Raw genomic sequence first — 18,503 nt, 5'->3', positions numbered from 1 at the left:
AGGCTATTTACTTACTCCCTCTCCAAGAAGTTTCCTCTGACCTTCTGCAGTATAGTTGTATACACAGTATCCTAAATTTCCTTTTGTGTACCATTTATTTCATCTTTTTGTAAGTGCCTTGTTATATAACATATCCTTACTTTCCTCCTCCTTCCACCCCAATAGATTATAGGTCCCATAAAGATTAAGACTGATGTAGTATCATATCACTAGCTCTCAAACATATTAACTGGTAGATAACAGATATACTACAAATGTAGCAAAATAAACATTCTGGGTATAGTAATTTGAAATAGTTTTAAAGATTAATGGGTAGAATTTGTATTTTCTACCCCTTTCCTTTCATCCTATTCATTTATCCATTCATCTAGTATTTGTCGAATGCCGTCTGAGTACCAGGAACTGATACTATGATTCTGCCATGATACTATTCACATAATCATAACAGAAGGAAAAGGACAATTAAAAAGTAATTTCTGTACAATACATAGAGGCCAAGAAAGAAGAAGAAGGCATATTAAGGGAGCAATTACAAGCAGCTAACCTAAATTTGGATATTTAGGAAGAAGTGATGCTTGTGACAGTAGTTTTTCAGTTAAAGAATGGAAATATACGTTCTATGCAAAGAGAACAAACTATAAAATCCATATGAACAAGAGAACATGGCACTTTATGATTTGGTGATGGTGCTTTTGGAAGGAAAGCAGTCTTTGGGTAGGTTTGGGAAGGTTTGTGTTTTAGAAAGATTCCATTGTGGGAAATGCATTGAAAGGAGGAGAAGGTGGATAGATCAGTTGGATATAATCCAGGGGGAGAGGAGAGCAGCCAGAGTTTAGGAAAAAGTCTGTGGGACATTAGAGAGCGATGATTGCATTAGAAGAATATTTTGGACAAAGAATCAACAGTCCTTGGCAATGGATTAGATGACTACCATGAGGAAAGAGAACTGTGTCTTTCTAACATCATCTTTCTTTTCTGTAGTTCCTGGCAAGACTGAGGTAAAGATTTCACAAAAGAAATTGCAGCAAAGATCCCCACTGCCATAGCTATAGGCTACCAAGTCTTGAAGGACCTGCAAGAAGGGGAAAAGGTGAGATCTTTTCAGAATCCATGTAACATCTATAGGTGGAAAATATCCCTGTCATATATCTACTTTGATGGAAATCAGCATCAAATGACTGTTACTCATTACAACTATTACTTGTTGCTCATTTTTGTTTCATATACTTGAATGTGTTAAGGATAAAGCCTTCTGGCATTTAGTCATCTAGGTTCTATATCAGTTAAGGATTACTAGCAGAACGGATTTAATATAAAATACATATATGCATGTATATGACACATAAAGAATTCACAAGGTAGGCTTACAGTGGTCGCCTGCAGAGTCAAGTGGAAAAATGCAAAAAGGCTGTCTGTGTGCTGGCAATCCAAAGGATTCAATGAAAAGTTGAAGCCCTGGAGCTCACTGCAACCACATGTGAGTCCGTATCCGGAAGCCAAAGGGTCTGTGCTGGAAGCTGAAGAGTCTGCATTGGAAGCCTGGAGATGAACATCCAAGGGTGATGGTGAATTCATTAAGTCAATCATCCACATACACCCAGAACTTTGCTAAACCAATCTGCTAAGCATTTCTTACTCAAGTTGACACCATACTTAAATATCATACATCCAGGTAGGTATTTTTGAAGCTTACTTTTTAAAAACCTCTGCTGTTGAACATACTACAAATTTCAAAAAATACAACTTTATTTTAGCATATGTAGTGCTACCTCAGTTCACAAACTTAATTTGTTCTATGATTTTGGAAAAGATGGGCATATTTTTGTTTTTGTGCTAAAGATGGCTATGATTGTGTTTATCACCCAGTGCAGAGTTTGGAAACAAAAACAAAATTTTGCCAAACACTTCTGTTTGCAAACCAAATTGTTTGCAAACAAAAGCATTTGTGAACCAAGGTACCACTATACTTTTCAGTCCCTTTAGCATCTAACAAATAACAGTCAACATCTTTTTGGTTAAAATCATAAAATAATAAAATTTGAAAGGACTGTCAGTCTTTTTGTCTCTAGACCTTTATTCCGTAAGTGAAATGACTTCTCCAAGATCACATGGCTAGCTAGTGGAATGAACTTCTATAGGAGCTATGCCTTACTCTTGAGCTTTGTGTTGTCGTAGTTCAATGGACCTTTCAAAGGCCTTGGAAACAACTAATTAAGTTCATTGTGTTGAGAGCCTATCTTAGTTACTTTCCTCTTGTTGCTGGGATAAACTACCTGACACCCAAAGTTAAAGAAGGAAAGATTTATTTAGATCACAGTTTGTAGAGGTTTCAGTCCATAATCGGCTGGCTCCAAGGCAGAGTGGCACATGGCACGGGAGCATCACAGAGGAGAAACAGTTCATGGCACCCACATGGTAGCAAAAACAACAAGAAAACCTTAACAGTGTCTTTCTGCCCCTTTTATCTTATCCAGATCAATGGGATTAGGGTGGTGCTAAACCAATCAGTGTATGGGTTTAGTGATCACACACTAGATTCAACCACTGAAAAAGCCACCTATGCTTACAGGAGGCTTTGGGGGAACATGTTGACCCAAACTATAACAGAACTCTTTATTTTTTCCTCAGCTGTAAAAAGATATAATTGACAAATAAAAATTGTATATATTCAGAATGAACAATATGATCTTATATGCATACACATTATAAAATGACTGCCACAGTCATATTAATTTATTCCAACACTACCTATAATTATTAATGTGTGCATGTATGTGAAATACAGAATTTTTCATGTTATAACTGAAGGTCTGTATCCTTTGATCAACAACTCCCCATTTCTCCCACCTCCCAAACCGCAACAACCACCAGTTTACCCTTGACTTCTGTGAATTATATGCTTTTAAATTCTATATACATAAGTGAGATCACACAAATGACCCATTTTTTTATGAACCTTGGTCACAGTTCTGATTTGCCAGTTCATTAATAAAAATTTAAAATATCGAAATTAGTCTATATACTCAGCTATAAGAATGAGTGCTTTAGTTGCATAGGCTTGTACATAATATATTTTGAGTCTGTCACACCTAGGTAATCGTTAATCAACTTTTTATATTTCATTAAAAATATTTCCCTTTAGTACTTGTTACCTTGATGTATTTATGGAATTATCCTAGTATATATCTTTCATGTCATAGTTTTCTTTTTTGAAGTGTTGCCTGATGTGTACATTTTTAGCACCGTAATATGACTTATTGTTTAGATCTAAAATGGCCCCCACAGGCTCATGCATGTGAAAGGTGATTGTATTATGGGGGCATTGTAGCTGGCTTGCTGGTAGGATGTGGAGTCTGGTCAGAAGAGGCAGATCACTGTTGACCTGACCTAGAAGGGTTTATCTCCCTTCCAGCTCCTCTCTTGGTATTCTCTGCTTCCTAGATGCCATGCGATGAGCAGCTTTCTTTTGCCCAAGCCCTTCTACCATGCTGCCTATCATGCAAGGGCGGAAATCTATAAAAATGTGAACCAAAATAAACTACTACTCTTAAGTTGTGAGTATTGGGTATTTTGTCCTAGTGATGAAGGAAATAACTAAGACAGTGACATGCCTGCATTCTTACTGTTCTGTGGTAAGATTTAGTAGTACTTAGTTTCGGCATTAGTAAGATAGAATAATAAACATATATTGTTCATTTTCTTTCTAACTTCCTTTATAAGTATAAAATATATCTTAGAAAGTTTAAGTGACTGCTTGAAAATTATACCTTTGGAATGAATACAAGCACTGGAAATTAAACTGAGGTCTTTACTTAACCACCCATCGCCATGTTCTGTAGAGTTCCTTGTATTTGTTACATTCATATGTTTCTCTATTAGTCATGTTATTATGCTTAAAATCATCTTTAATAATTTCAAGATTTTAATGTCTGTGTACTAAAATATCTGACCAAGGGACTAGAGTTATAGTTATAGCTTAATGTAGACTTTTACCTCACACATACAAGGTGCTGTGTTCAAGCCTCAGCACCTAAAAAACAAAAATTGTTATCTGACCAGGAAGTATTACTTAGAAGTATGTTTGTGGAAATGGGCTACAACATTTTTTTCTTTATCTTTTTAGCTGTTATTCCTTTGATGAGGAAGGGTTAAAAAAAAAAGATGTAGAAAGGAGGGGAGGATAAAAAGAAGTTCTAAGGTAGAAGTGATTATTCACTATACTGTTTTCACATTACTGAAGCCCCATCTTCTGTGTGTCCCATGTGATTGGTAAATTCTAGTTTTCTAAATGTAAGTGGGGGAGACAATATGAGTGCAACTGTTTGATGATATTCCCTCATTGTATTTTCTCCTAGAGAACTTCAGAGAAGACATGGCGCCCAGAGAAGGGGATACTAAGAGTACCAACAGAGTGCTAAGAATAAGTCAGTTGGATGCACTTGAACTAAACAAGGCCCTAGAGCAGCTAGTTTGGTCTCAGTTTGCTCAATGCTTTCATGGATTTAAGCCAGGGCTGTTAGCTCGCTTTGAACCAGAAGTGAAAGCATTCTTGTGGCTTTTCTTATGGCGATTCACCATCTACTCCAAAAATGCCACTGTGGGACAATCAGTTTTGAATATTCAGTACAGAAACAATTTTTCCCCAAACCCAAGATATCATCCACCAAGTAAAAGTCAGAAACTCTGGTATGCTGCATGTACCATTGGTGGGAGGTGGCTAGAAGAACGATGCTATGATTTGTTTCGAAATCATCATTTAGCATCATTTGGGAAAGTCAAACAATGTGTGAATTTCGTGTTTGGACTTTTGAAATTAGGTGAATTAGTTAATTTTTTGATTTTCCTTCAAAGAGGAAAGTTTGCAACTTTAACAGAACGTCTCCTAGGCATTCATTCTGTATTTTGCACGCCTCAAAATATCCGTGAAGTTGGCTTTGAGTATATGAATAGGGAACTCCTCTGGCATGGTTTTGCTGAGTTTCTGATTTTTCTCTTACCACTTATCAATATCCAGAAATTGAAAGCCAAATTATCTTCATGGTGTATCCCCCTTACTGGTGCACCAAATAGTGACAGTACATTAGCCACCAGGGGCAAAGAATGTTCTCTGTGTGGAGAGTGGCCCACCATGCCTCACACCATAGGATGTGAACACATCTTTTGCTATTACTGTGTGAAGAGTAGTTTCTTATTTGACATGTACTTTACTTGTCCTAAATGTGGCACCGAGGTACAAAGTGTGCAGCCACTGAAATCAGGAATTGAGATGTCAGAAGTGAATACTCTTTAGAAACTAAAATTGTTTCCTCTGAGGACAAAATGTATTTTCAAATCCTCAATATTAATCATCCTTACATTTAAATGTCTTTCATAAGGCACACACTTCTCAGCCACTATCTTCAGTTCTTTTCTAGGCAAAAACTAAATTCTAGTCACTGGAAAATGTGATTCTAAACAGATTATGTTAATGTTCATTTTTTCAAAAACTGCATTCAATTTTTAATGTCAAGAATAATGGAATGTTTTTTGTCAGATGACTATTAAGAATCTTCCTTCATTTTACTTCTTCATAGAAAGCATTTGGACTCTAAAAATAAAGTATTTTGGAGACTGATGAACATGCCTTTATTTTCAGAGATGACATGATACCATAATATCATAATCTGACAAGATTATGTTTTAAACCTTAAGATTTGGTGCCTCTTATTTTAAGCTTTTCTTTGAAGCCAGTTTTCAAGAGGTTTAGTTCCTAGCTGTCAGACTCCTTCACAGTTGACTTCTTATATTTAGAAAGTAAAAGTTGCTTAAGACAGTTTAAAAGTGAGGCCTAGGGACCAAAGGAATCAACTGGTATGGAGAACACTATTTACTGTGTCTCTTTCTTTAGACTTTGATTCAGAGCTTATATTCTTAACGTATTAGTAGTTTTATGAAATAAGAGTGGTCTTTCACATGGCAGTAATATAGGAATACATATCAAGATGCACATCACTCCTTTTCTTTACATATTTTGCAGTTGGCAACAAGTCCTTCCTTGGAAGAGAAACTGGGTAACATATCTTAGTGGGTATAACATTAAATTTTCTTGCTAATTTTTAGTTCTTTATAATGTTCCTTTTTCATTGCTTTTCTTGCTTATGGGCTACTTAACACACACTAACAGCAGGTAATCGATGGACTTATGACTGACTTTGACACCCACATGCTCATTCCAGGAGCTGTGCCTCACTGCAGATAGTCCTGCCCTCTGGTCAAGTTACTGTGATAATCCTAGACACTCCATTCTGTCCCTGCTTCCCTGGGCACTGCCAGAAGACCCAGGGCTCAATGTTCAGGAATATTGGGTCATATTTAACTACATGATGGGTTTCTACTTTAGCTGCAAGAACCTATCAGTTATAAATGTTTTTCATTTGGAAAATAAGAACTTATACACTTTCTTTTTGCTTCTATTCCACGCAGCGTGTTCTCCATGCACATTCTCTGATGTGTTTTTAAAATATCGAGAGGACTTCAGTGAGCATATCTGAATTACTAAGGTATCAATCAGAGCTAACACAAGGCATGTCTTACTTCTTGGCTCACAACTCCCCAACCTTCAGTGATGCACAAACCTTAACTTCCTTTTGATTCTGTTTGTTCTGTTTGCCTATAAAATGGACATTCAATAATGTCTACCTCTTAGATAAAACAAGTAAAACAAATTAATTCATTGTTTAAAAAGTTATTTTTTGAGCATCTACAGACATTCTTCTGTGATGCATTCATGAATAAAACAAAACACCTGCTCTCGTGGAGTTTACATTTGTGGAAAGGTGATAGACAACAAAAATGTATATAAAATAATTTCAGATGTTAGAAGTACTTTGAAGAAAATAAAACAGACTCAGGGAACAGGGATACTGTATTCACAAGAGGCCTCTCTGAGAAGGTAAAATTTTAAGAGTCTTGAAGGAAATGAGGAGGAAGCCAAGCACAGAGAGGAATACCAAGATAAGGAAATGGCAGGTGCCCAGCATCTGAGAGGAGAGTTCTATTACCTGTTCAGATAGGAGGAAATCATCATGAGCAAGAGAAAGAAACATAGGAAAGGAATAAATTTGACAAAAGGAAAAATGGAAACAAAGTCTTGGTAAATAGGGATGGGTGGAAGGGTTAAAGGGAGGGCAGGGGAATGGGGAAAAAAATAAGAACCAAGATATATCACTTAAATTCCCAATGATGAATGTCATCACATTGTATACCTAAAATGTACCAATAAACTTAAATATGGGCCATTGGCACTGCCCCACCCCCACCCTGGCCCTCTGAGCAAGGAGTAGGTGCCTGCAGAACCACCCCAATACACCCCTCCCCTGGCCTCTGGCCTCCTGGGTGTGCTGGAACCTGGATCCATACCACCGAGGCACAGGGGCTCCTCAAGGCCATTGTCCTGAGCTCCAGAAGATACAGCAGAAATGAACAACAGAAAGAGGGCCTCAGGCTCCTTGATGAAAATTGAAACCCACTGGAAAAGTGAGAATCTCTCCAATAAAGGCACAGTAGACCACCATAGTTGGTAAGTTGGAGGGATCACCACCTCCCATCTGAACCTGGACTATTTTCAGGGGAATGGCAGCTGGAACCTGCAGTAGAAACTTGCAGAGTTGAACCCTGCAGGAGGTCAGGGAGCTCAACTTGGGCCTTGCAGCCATAAATCAGCCTGAATCTAGGGGTCTGCTGCTGGCTTGCTTAGACTAATTGACTTACATCTGCACACTGCTGCCCATGTCTGTTATCACAGTAGAGACATATAAAGGAGGCCCTTCATTTTTGTTTTTTATTTTCAAAATTACTTTTTCTGTCATTTTTAATTATTTTTTCTACTCTATTTTTTTTTCTTGTTGTTTTCTCTCTCTAGCTGTCTTGCTCTCCCACATTGTTCTTCATCTCGCCTTTTTTGTTTTTCTAGTACAGGGGATCAAACTAAGGACCTTGTGCTTGCGAGGCAGGCAGCAGAACCAATGAGCTAAATTCCCAGCTCTTTCATCTCCCTTTTGGTTCCTATTCCTGCCCTAATTCAGATTTCTTTCTTTTTCTTTTCTTCTTTTTCCTTTTCTCAATTGTCATTATTTTCAAAGGAAAGTGAATAGTTTCTAGCTTCCCTATTGCTGTTAGGTTGTTCTGCTCTTGTCTTTGTTCTTTCATTCTGTCTTTTCCTCTTGTCTTCAACAAGTTGCCTAGAGTTTTTGTGATCTTCCTGTTTCCTCTGGCTTCATTTCTAACCTTTCCCTATCCTTTTACCTATCTATCCCTTCGTTCCCAATTCCCATTAAGTCCCCATCCTGAAGGGTAAAGTTACTGTATTGAAGAGTTTATTTACTATGAACGTATTTTGGGCTGGTCCTCTATTTTGATATAATTCACATGGTTAAAAGTGATTAATAACTACCACAAATTGTCATTTTCTAAGCTGTGCTTGATGCTATTGTTGTTGCTGATTGTATCACTTGGGCTAAGGTGTTGTGATTGATCTAATCAGTTGTCCTTTGTGGTGTAATGAAAATGAGATTGTCTCAGAGTCATTAGAGACTCAAAACCTAAAGACCAGCTATATCTGGAAGACACCTCTGAGAAGCAGTCATTCCATAAGGGTTCTAAATACAGGCAACAAAGATATTTACAATAAGCAATATCGAAGTATCAACCCAGGAATTGTACCAACAACAAAAATAGAAATGAGAAGACATTTAAGCAAGGCACAAACCCAGACTTCCAGCTCATCAAAGGCAAATTCTGGTGGAAATGAGGTGGAAAAATCTGATAACAACCTGGACAACCAGAACTGATCACAAAGTAACGAAACAGATGAATGAGGCTCTAGAAAAATTCAAAACAAATAACTTCCCAGATAACTACAGAGATGGTGAGCAGAATGAAAGACATAATTAGAGACTCTAGAGCAGAAACAGATAAAAAAATAGGTGAGTTCAGGACCATAATGGAAGCCATGAATGCCCGGCATAGGAAAGAAATGGAAACCATGAATCACCAACAAAGGAAAGAAGTGGAATCCATGAAACAGATCCAAACATATCCAGGAGATTTAAAAACTCCATTGACAGTGTACACAGCAGACTGAGCCAATCTGAAGGCAGAATATCTGATATAGAAGACAGGATGGCAGTCAATGACCATGGAAAGAGAGATCTCTTAAAAATAGTAAGGGACCATGAGAAATCAACAGCTCCTACATGATACAAAGAAGAATAATAGAAGACTGATAGGAATCCATGAAAAAGCAGGCGAAAGTAGAAATGACATGAAACTGTTCACAGAATTAATGACAGAAAACTTTGCAAACAGAGAAAAAGAATTTGACATACAGATAAGTGAGGTATATAGGACTCCCAAATAGCCGTGATAAAAAAAATCTACACCTAGACATATAATAATCAAGATCCCAAAAACGCAACAGAGGAACAAAATCCTGCAAGCAGTTAGATAAAAGAAACAAATCACATGCAAAGGAAAGCCTATCAGAGTCACAGCGGACTTTTCTACACAAACCCTCAAGTCAAGGAGAGCCTGGAGTGAGGTATTTCAAGCCCTAAAAGCAAACAACCTCCAACCTAGACTGATGTATCCTGCAAAACTATCTTTCCAACTTGGAGAAATAAGATACTTCCATGACAAAGAACACCTGAGAAACATCATGAATACCAAACCAGCACCCCAAACAATTCTAAACAGTATCCTAGAAAAAGACAATGAAGGTCACAACTCCATGAGCGCCAACAGGGCAAATCCATCAGGCAAAGCAAAAAAATTAAAGGGAGAGGAGGAAAAATAAAAAAGAACCAACAACAGGAAAATAACATGACAATGATAAAGTCAATACATATCAGTTATAACCATCAATGTTAATGGTCTCAATTCACCAATCAAAAGAAATAGACTGGCAGAATGTATTAAGAAGCAAAATCCAACAAATGCTGTATTCATGAAACATACCTAGTTCAAAAAGAAACTCAGAATGAAAGTAAAAGGATGGAAAACAGTTCTCCGTGTGACAGGAACCTGGAAAAACAGCATGGGTAGCTATCTTATTTGAAAGTAGATTTCAAACCAAAACGAATTAAAGACAAAGAAGGTCACTGCATCCTTGTAAAGGGAATAATCCAAGAGGAAGAAATGACAATCATAAATATATATACACCAAATACTAATGCCCCCAACTATACAAAACAAATATTAAGGGACATGAAAAACCAAATAAGCACTAATACAATTGTAGTGGGGGACCACAATACCCCACTGTCACAAATAGATCATCTAGACAAAAAATAAACAATGAAATACTAGACTGAATCAAGCTTTTGTTTTTTGTTTGGTACCGGGGATTGAACTCAGGACTTTGCACTTACAAGGCAGGCACACCACCACTGAGCTGAATCCCCAGCCCTTTAACCAAGCTTTTGAACAAATGGACTTAATAAAAGTCAACAGCGTGTTCCACACCAGAAAATCAGAATATACATTCTTTTTGGCTGCACACAAGTCATTCTCCAAAATAGACCACATACTAGCTCATAAAACATGTTTAAGTAAATGCAAAGGAGTTGAAGTTATCCCCTGTATATTATCAGACCATAGTACAACTAAACTGGCAATTAATAGCATAAGAAACCACAAGAACTTCACAAACACATGGAAATTGAATAAACCTCTCCTGAACAACCAATGGGTCACAGAGGAAATTAGACAGTTTTTACACTTGAATGATAATGCCAATACAGCATACAGGAATCTATAGGACACAATGAAAGCAGTTTTACAATGGAAATTCATAGCAGTGAATGCCCACACTAGGAAAACAGCTGAGATAAACAACCTAATGGTGAATATTAAGCTCCTAGATAAAGACAAGCAAGACAAACCCAAAGCTTGTACAAGGGAGGAAATTATAATGATCAGAGCAGAAGTCAATGGAATGGAGAATAAGAGAAAGATTCAAAAAATCAACAAATTGAAGAGATGGTTTTTCGAAAGAATAAATAAAATCGATAAATCGTTAGCCAACATTATCAAATAAAAGGAAAGAAATAGCTCAAATCCATGCAATTAGGAATGAAAAATGGGAAGTCAAAACAAATCCAGCAGAAATCCAGAGGATCATCAATACCTACTTCAAGAACCTGTACTCTAATAAAATGGAAAACACAGAAGAAATGGACAGATTTCTAGATACATATGAATTACCAAAGTTGAATGAAGAAGATTTAAAAATTCTAAATATCCCAATTACAATCAGTGACATTGAAAACGTAAAGGGCTGGGGATTTAACTCAGTGGTTTCGCCGCCTGCTGTGCAAGCACAAAGACCCGAGTTCGATCTCCGGTACCAAAAAAAAAAAAAAAAGAAAACGTAATTAAAAATTTACCAACAAAGAGAAGTCCAGGTCCTGATGGCTTCACTGCTGAATTCTACAAGACATTTAGAGAAGAACTATTGCGACTACTCTTTAAACTTTTTGATGAAATTGAAAGGGAAGCAATGCTTCCAAATTCATTCCTGGAAGCAAGTGTTACTTTGATTGCAAAAGCAGAGAAAGGCCCAACCAAAAAAAGGGAACTACAGGCCAATCTCCCTAATGAACACAGATGCAAAAATCCTCAACAAAATATGGCAAACAATACAGAGGTTCATCAAGAAGATCATACACCCTGACCAAATCAGATTTATCCCAGGGATGCAAGGGTGGTTGGACATACATAAATCAATAAATGTAATACACTATATTATTGAGCCAAGGGCAAAAACCATATGATCATCTCAATAGATGCAGAAAATGTATTCAACAAAATCCAACAGCCATTCATGATAAAAACCGTACAGAAAATTGGAATAGAAGGTCTTTATCTCAACCTGATTAAGGCTATCTATGAAAAACCAACAGCCAGCATCATACTAAATCGCCAAAAACTGAAAACATTCACGCTAAAATCAGGAGCAAGACAAGGATGCCCACTATCACTGCTCCTGTTCAATATAGTTCTGGAAGCATTAGCCACACCAATTAAGCAAGAGAAAGAAATAAAAGCAATAAAGATAGGAAAGGAAGAAGTGAAACTGTCATTATTTGCTGATGATATGATACTCTACATAGAAGACCCAAAAAACTGGGCCAAAAGACTTCTAGACTTAATTGACAGATTCAGTAGAGTAATTGGATACAAGGTCAACACTAAAAAAAGCAATAGCCTTCTTGTACACAAATAACAGACTCACTGAGAGAGAAATTAGGGAAATAATTCCTTTCACAGTAGCATCCAAGAAAATGAAATATCTAGGAATCAATCTAACAAAGGAAGCAAAAGACCTCTATGTTGAGAACAACAATACTCTGAAAAAAGAGATTGAAGAGGATATAAGAAAATGAAAAAAACATCCCCTGTTCCTGGGTAGGAAGAACCAATATAGTGAAAGTGGCCATACTTCCAAAACTGCTATACAGATTCAGTGCAATCCCAATTGAAATCCTAACGGTATATTTCACAGAACTAGAGAAAAGAATCCAAAAATTCATTTGGAACCAGAAGAGACCTAGAATAGCAAAAGCAATTCCAGGCAACAGAGACATGGCAGGGGGTATCACAATCTGCAACTTGAAACTAGACTACAAAGCCACTGTGATAAAAACACCATGGTACTGACAAAGAAACAGAACCGACGATCAGTGGAATAGATTACAAGATGCAGAATCAACTCCAGACTTACTCAGCTACCTCATCTTTGGCAAAGGAGCCAACCACCCTCACTGGAGGAAAGATAGCCTCTTTAATAAATGGTGCTGGAAAAACTAGATTTCAACTTGCTAAAGATTAAAACTAGACCCCTATCTTTCACCATGCACTAAACTAAAATCTAAGTGGATTTAAGATCTAAATATTAAAGCAGAAACACTAAACTTGCTGGAAGATGAGTTAGGTAGAACTCTCGAAGACCTTGGCATAGGAAAAGACTTTATGAACAAATCCTCAGTAGCACAAGAACTAGCACAAAGAATCAACAACTGGGATCACATCTTATTCAAAAGCTTCTGCACTACTAGAGAAACCACCAACAGAGCTAAGAGACAACCTACAATGTGGGAAAAATGTTTTACCAGCTGTTCCTCCGACAAAGGTCTACTATCTAGAATATATAAAGAACTAAAAAAAATCAGACCTCCCCCCAAATATAAAGACCCAGTTCAAAAGTGGCCATCTAAAATGAACAGACATTTCTCAGACAAAGAAGGAAAGCAGCAAATAAATATATGAAAAAATGTTCAACATCATTGGTCATTAGAGAGTTGCAGATGAAAATGAGATTCCACCTCACCCCAAAAAGAATGGCTGCTAGCAATAAATCAACCAATAACAAATGCTGGTGGGAGTGTGGGGAGAAAGGAACCCTTCTTTGTCAGTGGGAGGGCAGGCTGGTGCAACCACTGTGGAAATCAATATGGAGATACCTCAAAAAACTAGGATTAGAAGTCCCATTTGACCCAGCTATTTCTCTGCTGGGTATCTTCCCAAAAGAATTACAAGCATCATACCGCAGTGATATATGCACACCCATGTTTTTAGGCAGCACATTTTGTAATAGCTAAAACTTGGAAACAGCCCAAGTGCCCATCAACTGGAGACTGCATAAAGAAGACGTATTTTTTCTGTAGTTTTTTTTTTTTAATATAAAATGGAGTACTACTCAGCTATAGAGAATGAGAAACTAGAGATATTTATAGCTAAGTGGATTCACATTGAGGCCATACTCTTAAGTGAAATAAATAGGACACACATGTAGATACTGAATAGTTTCTCTGGTATGCAAAACTAAACATGTAAATAAGGGTCAAGATGTATAATTGATAATTGAAATAGGAAGAAAAGGTCTAAAGGAGTAGGGAAAGTGGGAGGGATAGGGGAAAGGAGAGAAGGAAAAAAAATATGAGAAAAGGGAAAAAATGGAAACAAAATCTTTGTAAATAGGGAAGGGTGGAGGGGATGAAGGGAGGGCAGGGGAATGGGGAAGAAATAAGATCCAAGATACATCATGTAAAGGTACAAGATCCCAATGATGAATGTCACTGTATTGTATACCTAAAATGTACCAATAAACTTAATGGGAAAAAAATGAGTGAGGCAAGGGTCTATGGGGAGGTGGAGATACAGATTTATTCCAAGTATGAGGAAGTCATGGAACAATTTTAAGCAAAGAAGTGAGATGATCACATTTACGTTTTTAAAAAAAATCACTGGATGATTTCTGGAAAGGTGTGATTAAATCCCAGAAGTACAAGTTAAAGGCTGTAGAAAAATGGTATGAGTCATGATTGTTATTTCTGTTAGGTTTGTATCAACCATAAGAAACCTCAGTAGATTGATACACTTCATGACTAAACCTCTACTCCTGGTTCAGTACCTTGAGTGCCCATTTAGAGGCTGCTTTATTTTGAATAGGATTCTAGTGAACATTCACCAACAAATGAAAAATAACAGTTAGAAAGGAGTAGGAAACTTTTTAAAAAGCATGTTTACAATTACAGTCAGTAATGGACAGCATGATACTGAAGAAACAAATAGTTTTTTAAAAAGGCCATATCCTAGTAACACAGTAGGAACACTCAGGCTCTGAGGAGTAATTGTGGCTTAAAAAATGACCATGGATTGTCAATAAAGGTACATTATGTTCTTTATAATTTGGTTAAGAAGGCAAGGAAATTAGTACTGCCATGTTTGAAAAAAGCCTTCAGACCGTGTTGACGCTTATAAGCAAAACTTGATTTATTTGGAACATTCTCTTTTAACCAAAAGCTGTTTATCCTAATAGCATTCAATAAGTGTTACTGTATTAAGAAAAGGCATTTTCAGTGACACAACAATTCCAAGCATTCTTTTTAGGCAAACCAATTGACCAAGTTACCTATAAAATGTGATTTTTTTATTCTCTGAATCTAATCCCATTTTGTAGCATATGTTTGTATTAACCTAGTATATACTACTTATTTATATTAATAACCACAAATAAATGAACAGGTATTTTACCTGTCTTTTTTTCTTCAGAGTACATATATCGTAAATCGTGAAACAACACAGAATTTGCTTGCGTGTTTCCAAAATAGTCTGTTATTTTCTCTTTTCTCTCACACACAGACACACACACACACACACACACACACACACACAATGGTTGGGATTTTAATTTTTTAAATGAAAAAGACTAAACATCATTTTGTACAATACCCTTCACTGAGTTCTGAATGGAGTTACTCTGGCAATTATAACAAGTCAAACAAGGTTAATTACTGAGGTCAAAAGATTCAAAAGTATGGTATTCTGTAGCTAATGTACTTTACTTGTCATTAAGAGTAGAATAACTCATGCCTTTTCTAAGCGCCAGAGCCAATAAAACAAAAATCTATTTAGGTGAAACTGATTTTCAAAATCAGGTTGATGCGGACATATTTATACCCACTGAACCTTAAGAATCAATCCATTGAAAAGATGTTCAATGCATGACTATTGTTTTTAAAGATACAAAAGAACAATAGCCAAAAAAGTAGTATAGCTATGTAGTTGACTGAAAATATTATGTAAATACCATAGAAGAGAATTTATGCAAAAAAATTTATGAATATCTTTAAAGTTATTAAAAGTGAAAGAAATAGGATACTAAAGTAAGTACATTCTCGAAAAGAAAAGAAAAATATAATAACTTTTGGGTTGGGCATTTAGCTCAGTAGCACAGCACTGATATAAAGTAAGTACAGTCTCAAAAATGAGATAAACAGGAACATATATATATATATAATAACTGAATTTTGATTTTCTTTATACTATTTTGTTTCCCAGATTTTCTGCAATGACTTGTTTCCCAGATCTACATTTTAAATAAATTATTTCTTTAAAATCTCATGATCAATTTTGTTTCGGTTCAACTCAAACATAAAACATCTACACAGCTAGTTAGTAAATCTTGAATATATGAGAATGAAAAGACTCCAAATTTCTAGAGTTCCCATTTTTGCATGAAAATAAACCCTAACTTCATAGCCAGCCATAACTTGAACAAGTCTGGGTTGTTTCATGCATCTTAAGTTACATATTAAATATCAGACTTCATACAGAAAAAAGTACATACAACCCTCTGGTGTTTTGAGATAGGCTTTTGCCATTTAGTTCAGGCTGGTCTTGTACCTGCTATGTAGCCCAAGCTGGCCAGAAACTTGAGATCTTCCTGCCTCCTCCTTCCAAGTGCAGAGATTACAGATATGTTATACCATGTCAGGCTGAATGTACCCTTTTTTAAAACATCACTTAAAAATATGCGGATCAAAAGAGTGAGAAGTTCCTACTCCTTTTTCCAAAAGTTCTTACATGGTATTTATAAATAAATATGAATTTTTTCAAAGTTTATTTATTTTAAAATATCTATAACTAATATACCAGATAAGAACACTTGAAGTGGTAATTATTAATTGCCCAAGCCTGTAAAATGAGTATATTTCCCCAGCTAAGATGAAACAGAAATGCTGGCATTTCAGAGTTGTTGTTATGGTACTGTTTGCCAACAATGCAAGCATGAAGTTCAGCTGAGACTTTATCTAAATAGTCAGAATTCTGAGTTAATGAGTATTATGGTTTAGATGTAAAATGACCCCAAAAGTCTCATGTGTTCAAAGATGGGGCTTTTGGAAGGTGGTTGGATCATGGAGGTGCTATACCTATCAGTGGATCATTCTCCTGATAAATTGATAGTTGTGTGTTGTATTAGCAGCTGGGGCCTGGTTAAAAGAGATGGGTCCCTGAGGGTGTGACCTGGAAGAGTGTATTCTTGTCCCTGGCTCCTTCCTCTCTTTGTGCTTCCTGGCTGCCATAAATTGAATAACTTTCTTTTGCCATGCCCTTCCACTATGCTATTTCTGGCTTGAAGCCTGCTGGCTATGAACTGAATCCTCAGACACTATGAGCTAAAATAAACTTCAGCAACATGAAAGTGACTAATACAATGGGACCAGCGGCTTTCTTGTTTTGGGGTATTCAGGATTGTTCCTGAAAATACAGTTCATTAAGCACTCAAAAAATAACATCCTTTCCTGACTGTCTCAATTCTTTCAACCCATATCAATTTGTCAGTCTTTATCATCAAAAAATAAATAAGACTTTTATTTCCCACTAATGAAATTATGATTGTTTTAAAAAAAAACCAGACTCAAATATAAGGGACAAATACATTTTTGTGTGTGTGAAGGGCCCATCCAATATTGCCTGTGTTCCTTCTTAGCATGCTTTCTCAGTTCTCATAGAGTCTCAGTTTCACTGGGTAAGACTCTCAAACAAAATAGATTGTTAGCTTGATGAGGACAGAGGCTGTATATTTCTCATTTTTGTGACACTACAACCAAAAACTGACTCAATACAGATGCTCTGTAAATATTTGAAGAAGGCAAGAAAAGGTTGGGTCTGATCATCAAGCCCCTCACAAATATTGAGCAGAGCAGCTTTGTGGTGTGTATTATACTGGGTTGTTTTCCATATGTTTGCTATAATGATGCAGAGAGGTGAGCACCCCAGTTTGTCTTTGTAGTGTGTCTTAGGAGTGCCATTTTTAATTTAAAATGTTCTGTGGCATTCTTGCTTTGAGGAAAAATACAGTTGGAACTCAGGAGCACAATGAGAGAATTAATGACTTTTCTTTGAAAATACATGCAATTTTGGAGCTGTCATTTTCAGCTATATCTCTTTAAATACTTTTTTCTTCCAGAATCCAACTGGGTAGGTGTTTTTTTTTAATTCCATTATAAAAGTAATAACCCTGTTTTAGTGTTTTGTAAGCAGATAATATTCTGCTGGTGACTGTCTTTCCAGTAATGCATTGCTCTGAATTCTGAATACTATTATTTTACATCTACAGCAGCTTAAAGTGTATTTTTTATAAACAGCAAACTTCACCTCATAAAAATTCATTACATAAGGGCATAAACAAGTGCTTTTCCTTCTAGTCATTGGCAGTAAGTGATTCATCAGTTTTCCACAGAAAACCAATTTCATTGCAGATGTTCTGTAATTTCCAATCTCCCTGAATTGTAGAACCATATCACATAATCCCAATGCAAGGAATGTAAGGACTTTTTTAAAGGTTTGTGCTTAGTCCCTTTAATAGGATTGAATATCATTTGCTGTCTCATCAGTTTTATTTTTTTAAAAATTTAAAAATCGGTCTTCTACTCATCCCTGCATATGTTGATTCCACACATGAAGAGATAACTGGTAGAAAAATTCAAAACCAACATATTCTTTGATGTCTGAAAATAATAATAATCACTCTTTTTTCCTGAGGTCCCAGTAGAAATATTAAGAGAAACCAAATTTTTCAAAGCTATATTCTGTTCCTTTAATAATGTTTACTTTCTATTTTTAAATCCAGAGTGTGAGAGGAGGGCGGAAAGACAGGAGAAACTCAGGAAATGACAGTC

General features: G+C 36.4%; 1 protein-coding gene across 5 annotated transcripts in view; it reads left to right on the top strand.

Annotated features, from left to right (window-relative positions):
• The window catches only part of Pex2 (peroxisomal biogenesis factor 2), a 67,029-nt gene that overhangs the window by 12,042 nt on the left and 36,484 nt on the right, over window positions 1-18,503 (top strand). For 2 of the 5 annotated variants that reach the window (XM_087190510.1, XM_004842031.4), the window contains exons 2-3: window positions 982-1,090; window positions 4,356-18,503. The exon at window positions 4,356-18,503 is cut by the window's right edge and continues 36,484 nt beyond it. In XM_087190510.1, coding sequence (XP_087046636.1) covers window positions 4,373-5,290 — 918 coding nt within the window. In that variant the 5' untranslated portion in view covers window positions 982-1,090; window positions 4,356-4,372 and the 3' untranslated portion in view covers window positions 5,291-18,503. Of the gene's footprint in view, window positions 1-981; window positions 1,673-3,441; window positions 3,555-4,355 lie in introns of those variants that run through there. The other 3 variants (XM_013071214.3, XM_004842034.3, XM_087190509.1) reach the window with 3 other exon arrangements.

The sequence above is a fragment of the Heterocephalus glaber genome, unplaced genomic scaffold, assembly GCF_053883595.1.
Source record: "Heterocephalus glaber isolate CG9 unplaced genomic scaffold, H.glaber_assembly_v1.0 deba00001553, whole genome shotgun sequence".
NCBI classification, from domain to species: domain Eukaryota; kingdom Metazoa; phylum Chordata; class Mammalia; order Rodentia; family Bathyergidae; genus Heterocephalus; species Heterocephalus glaber.
This window is presented reverse-complemented; position numbering and strand designations above follow the sequence as displayed.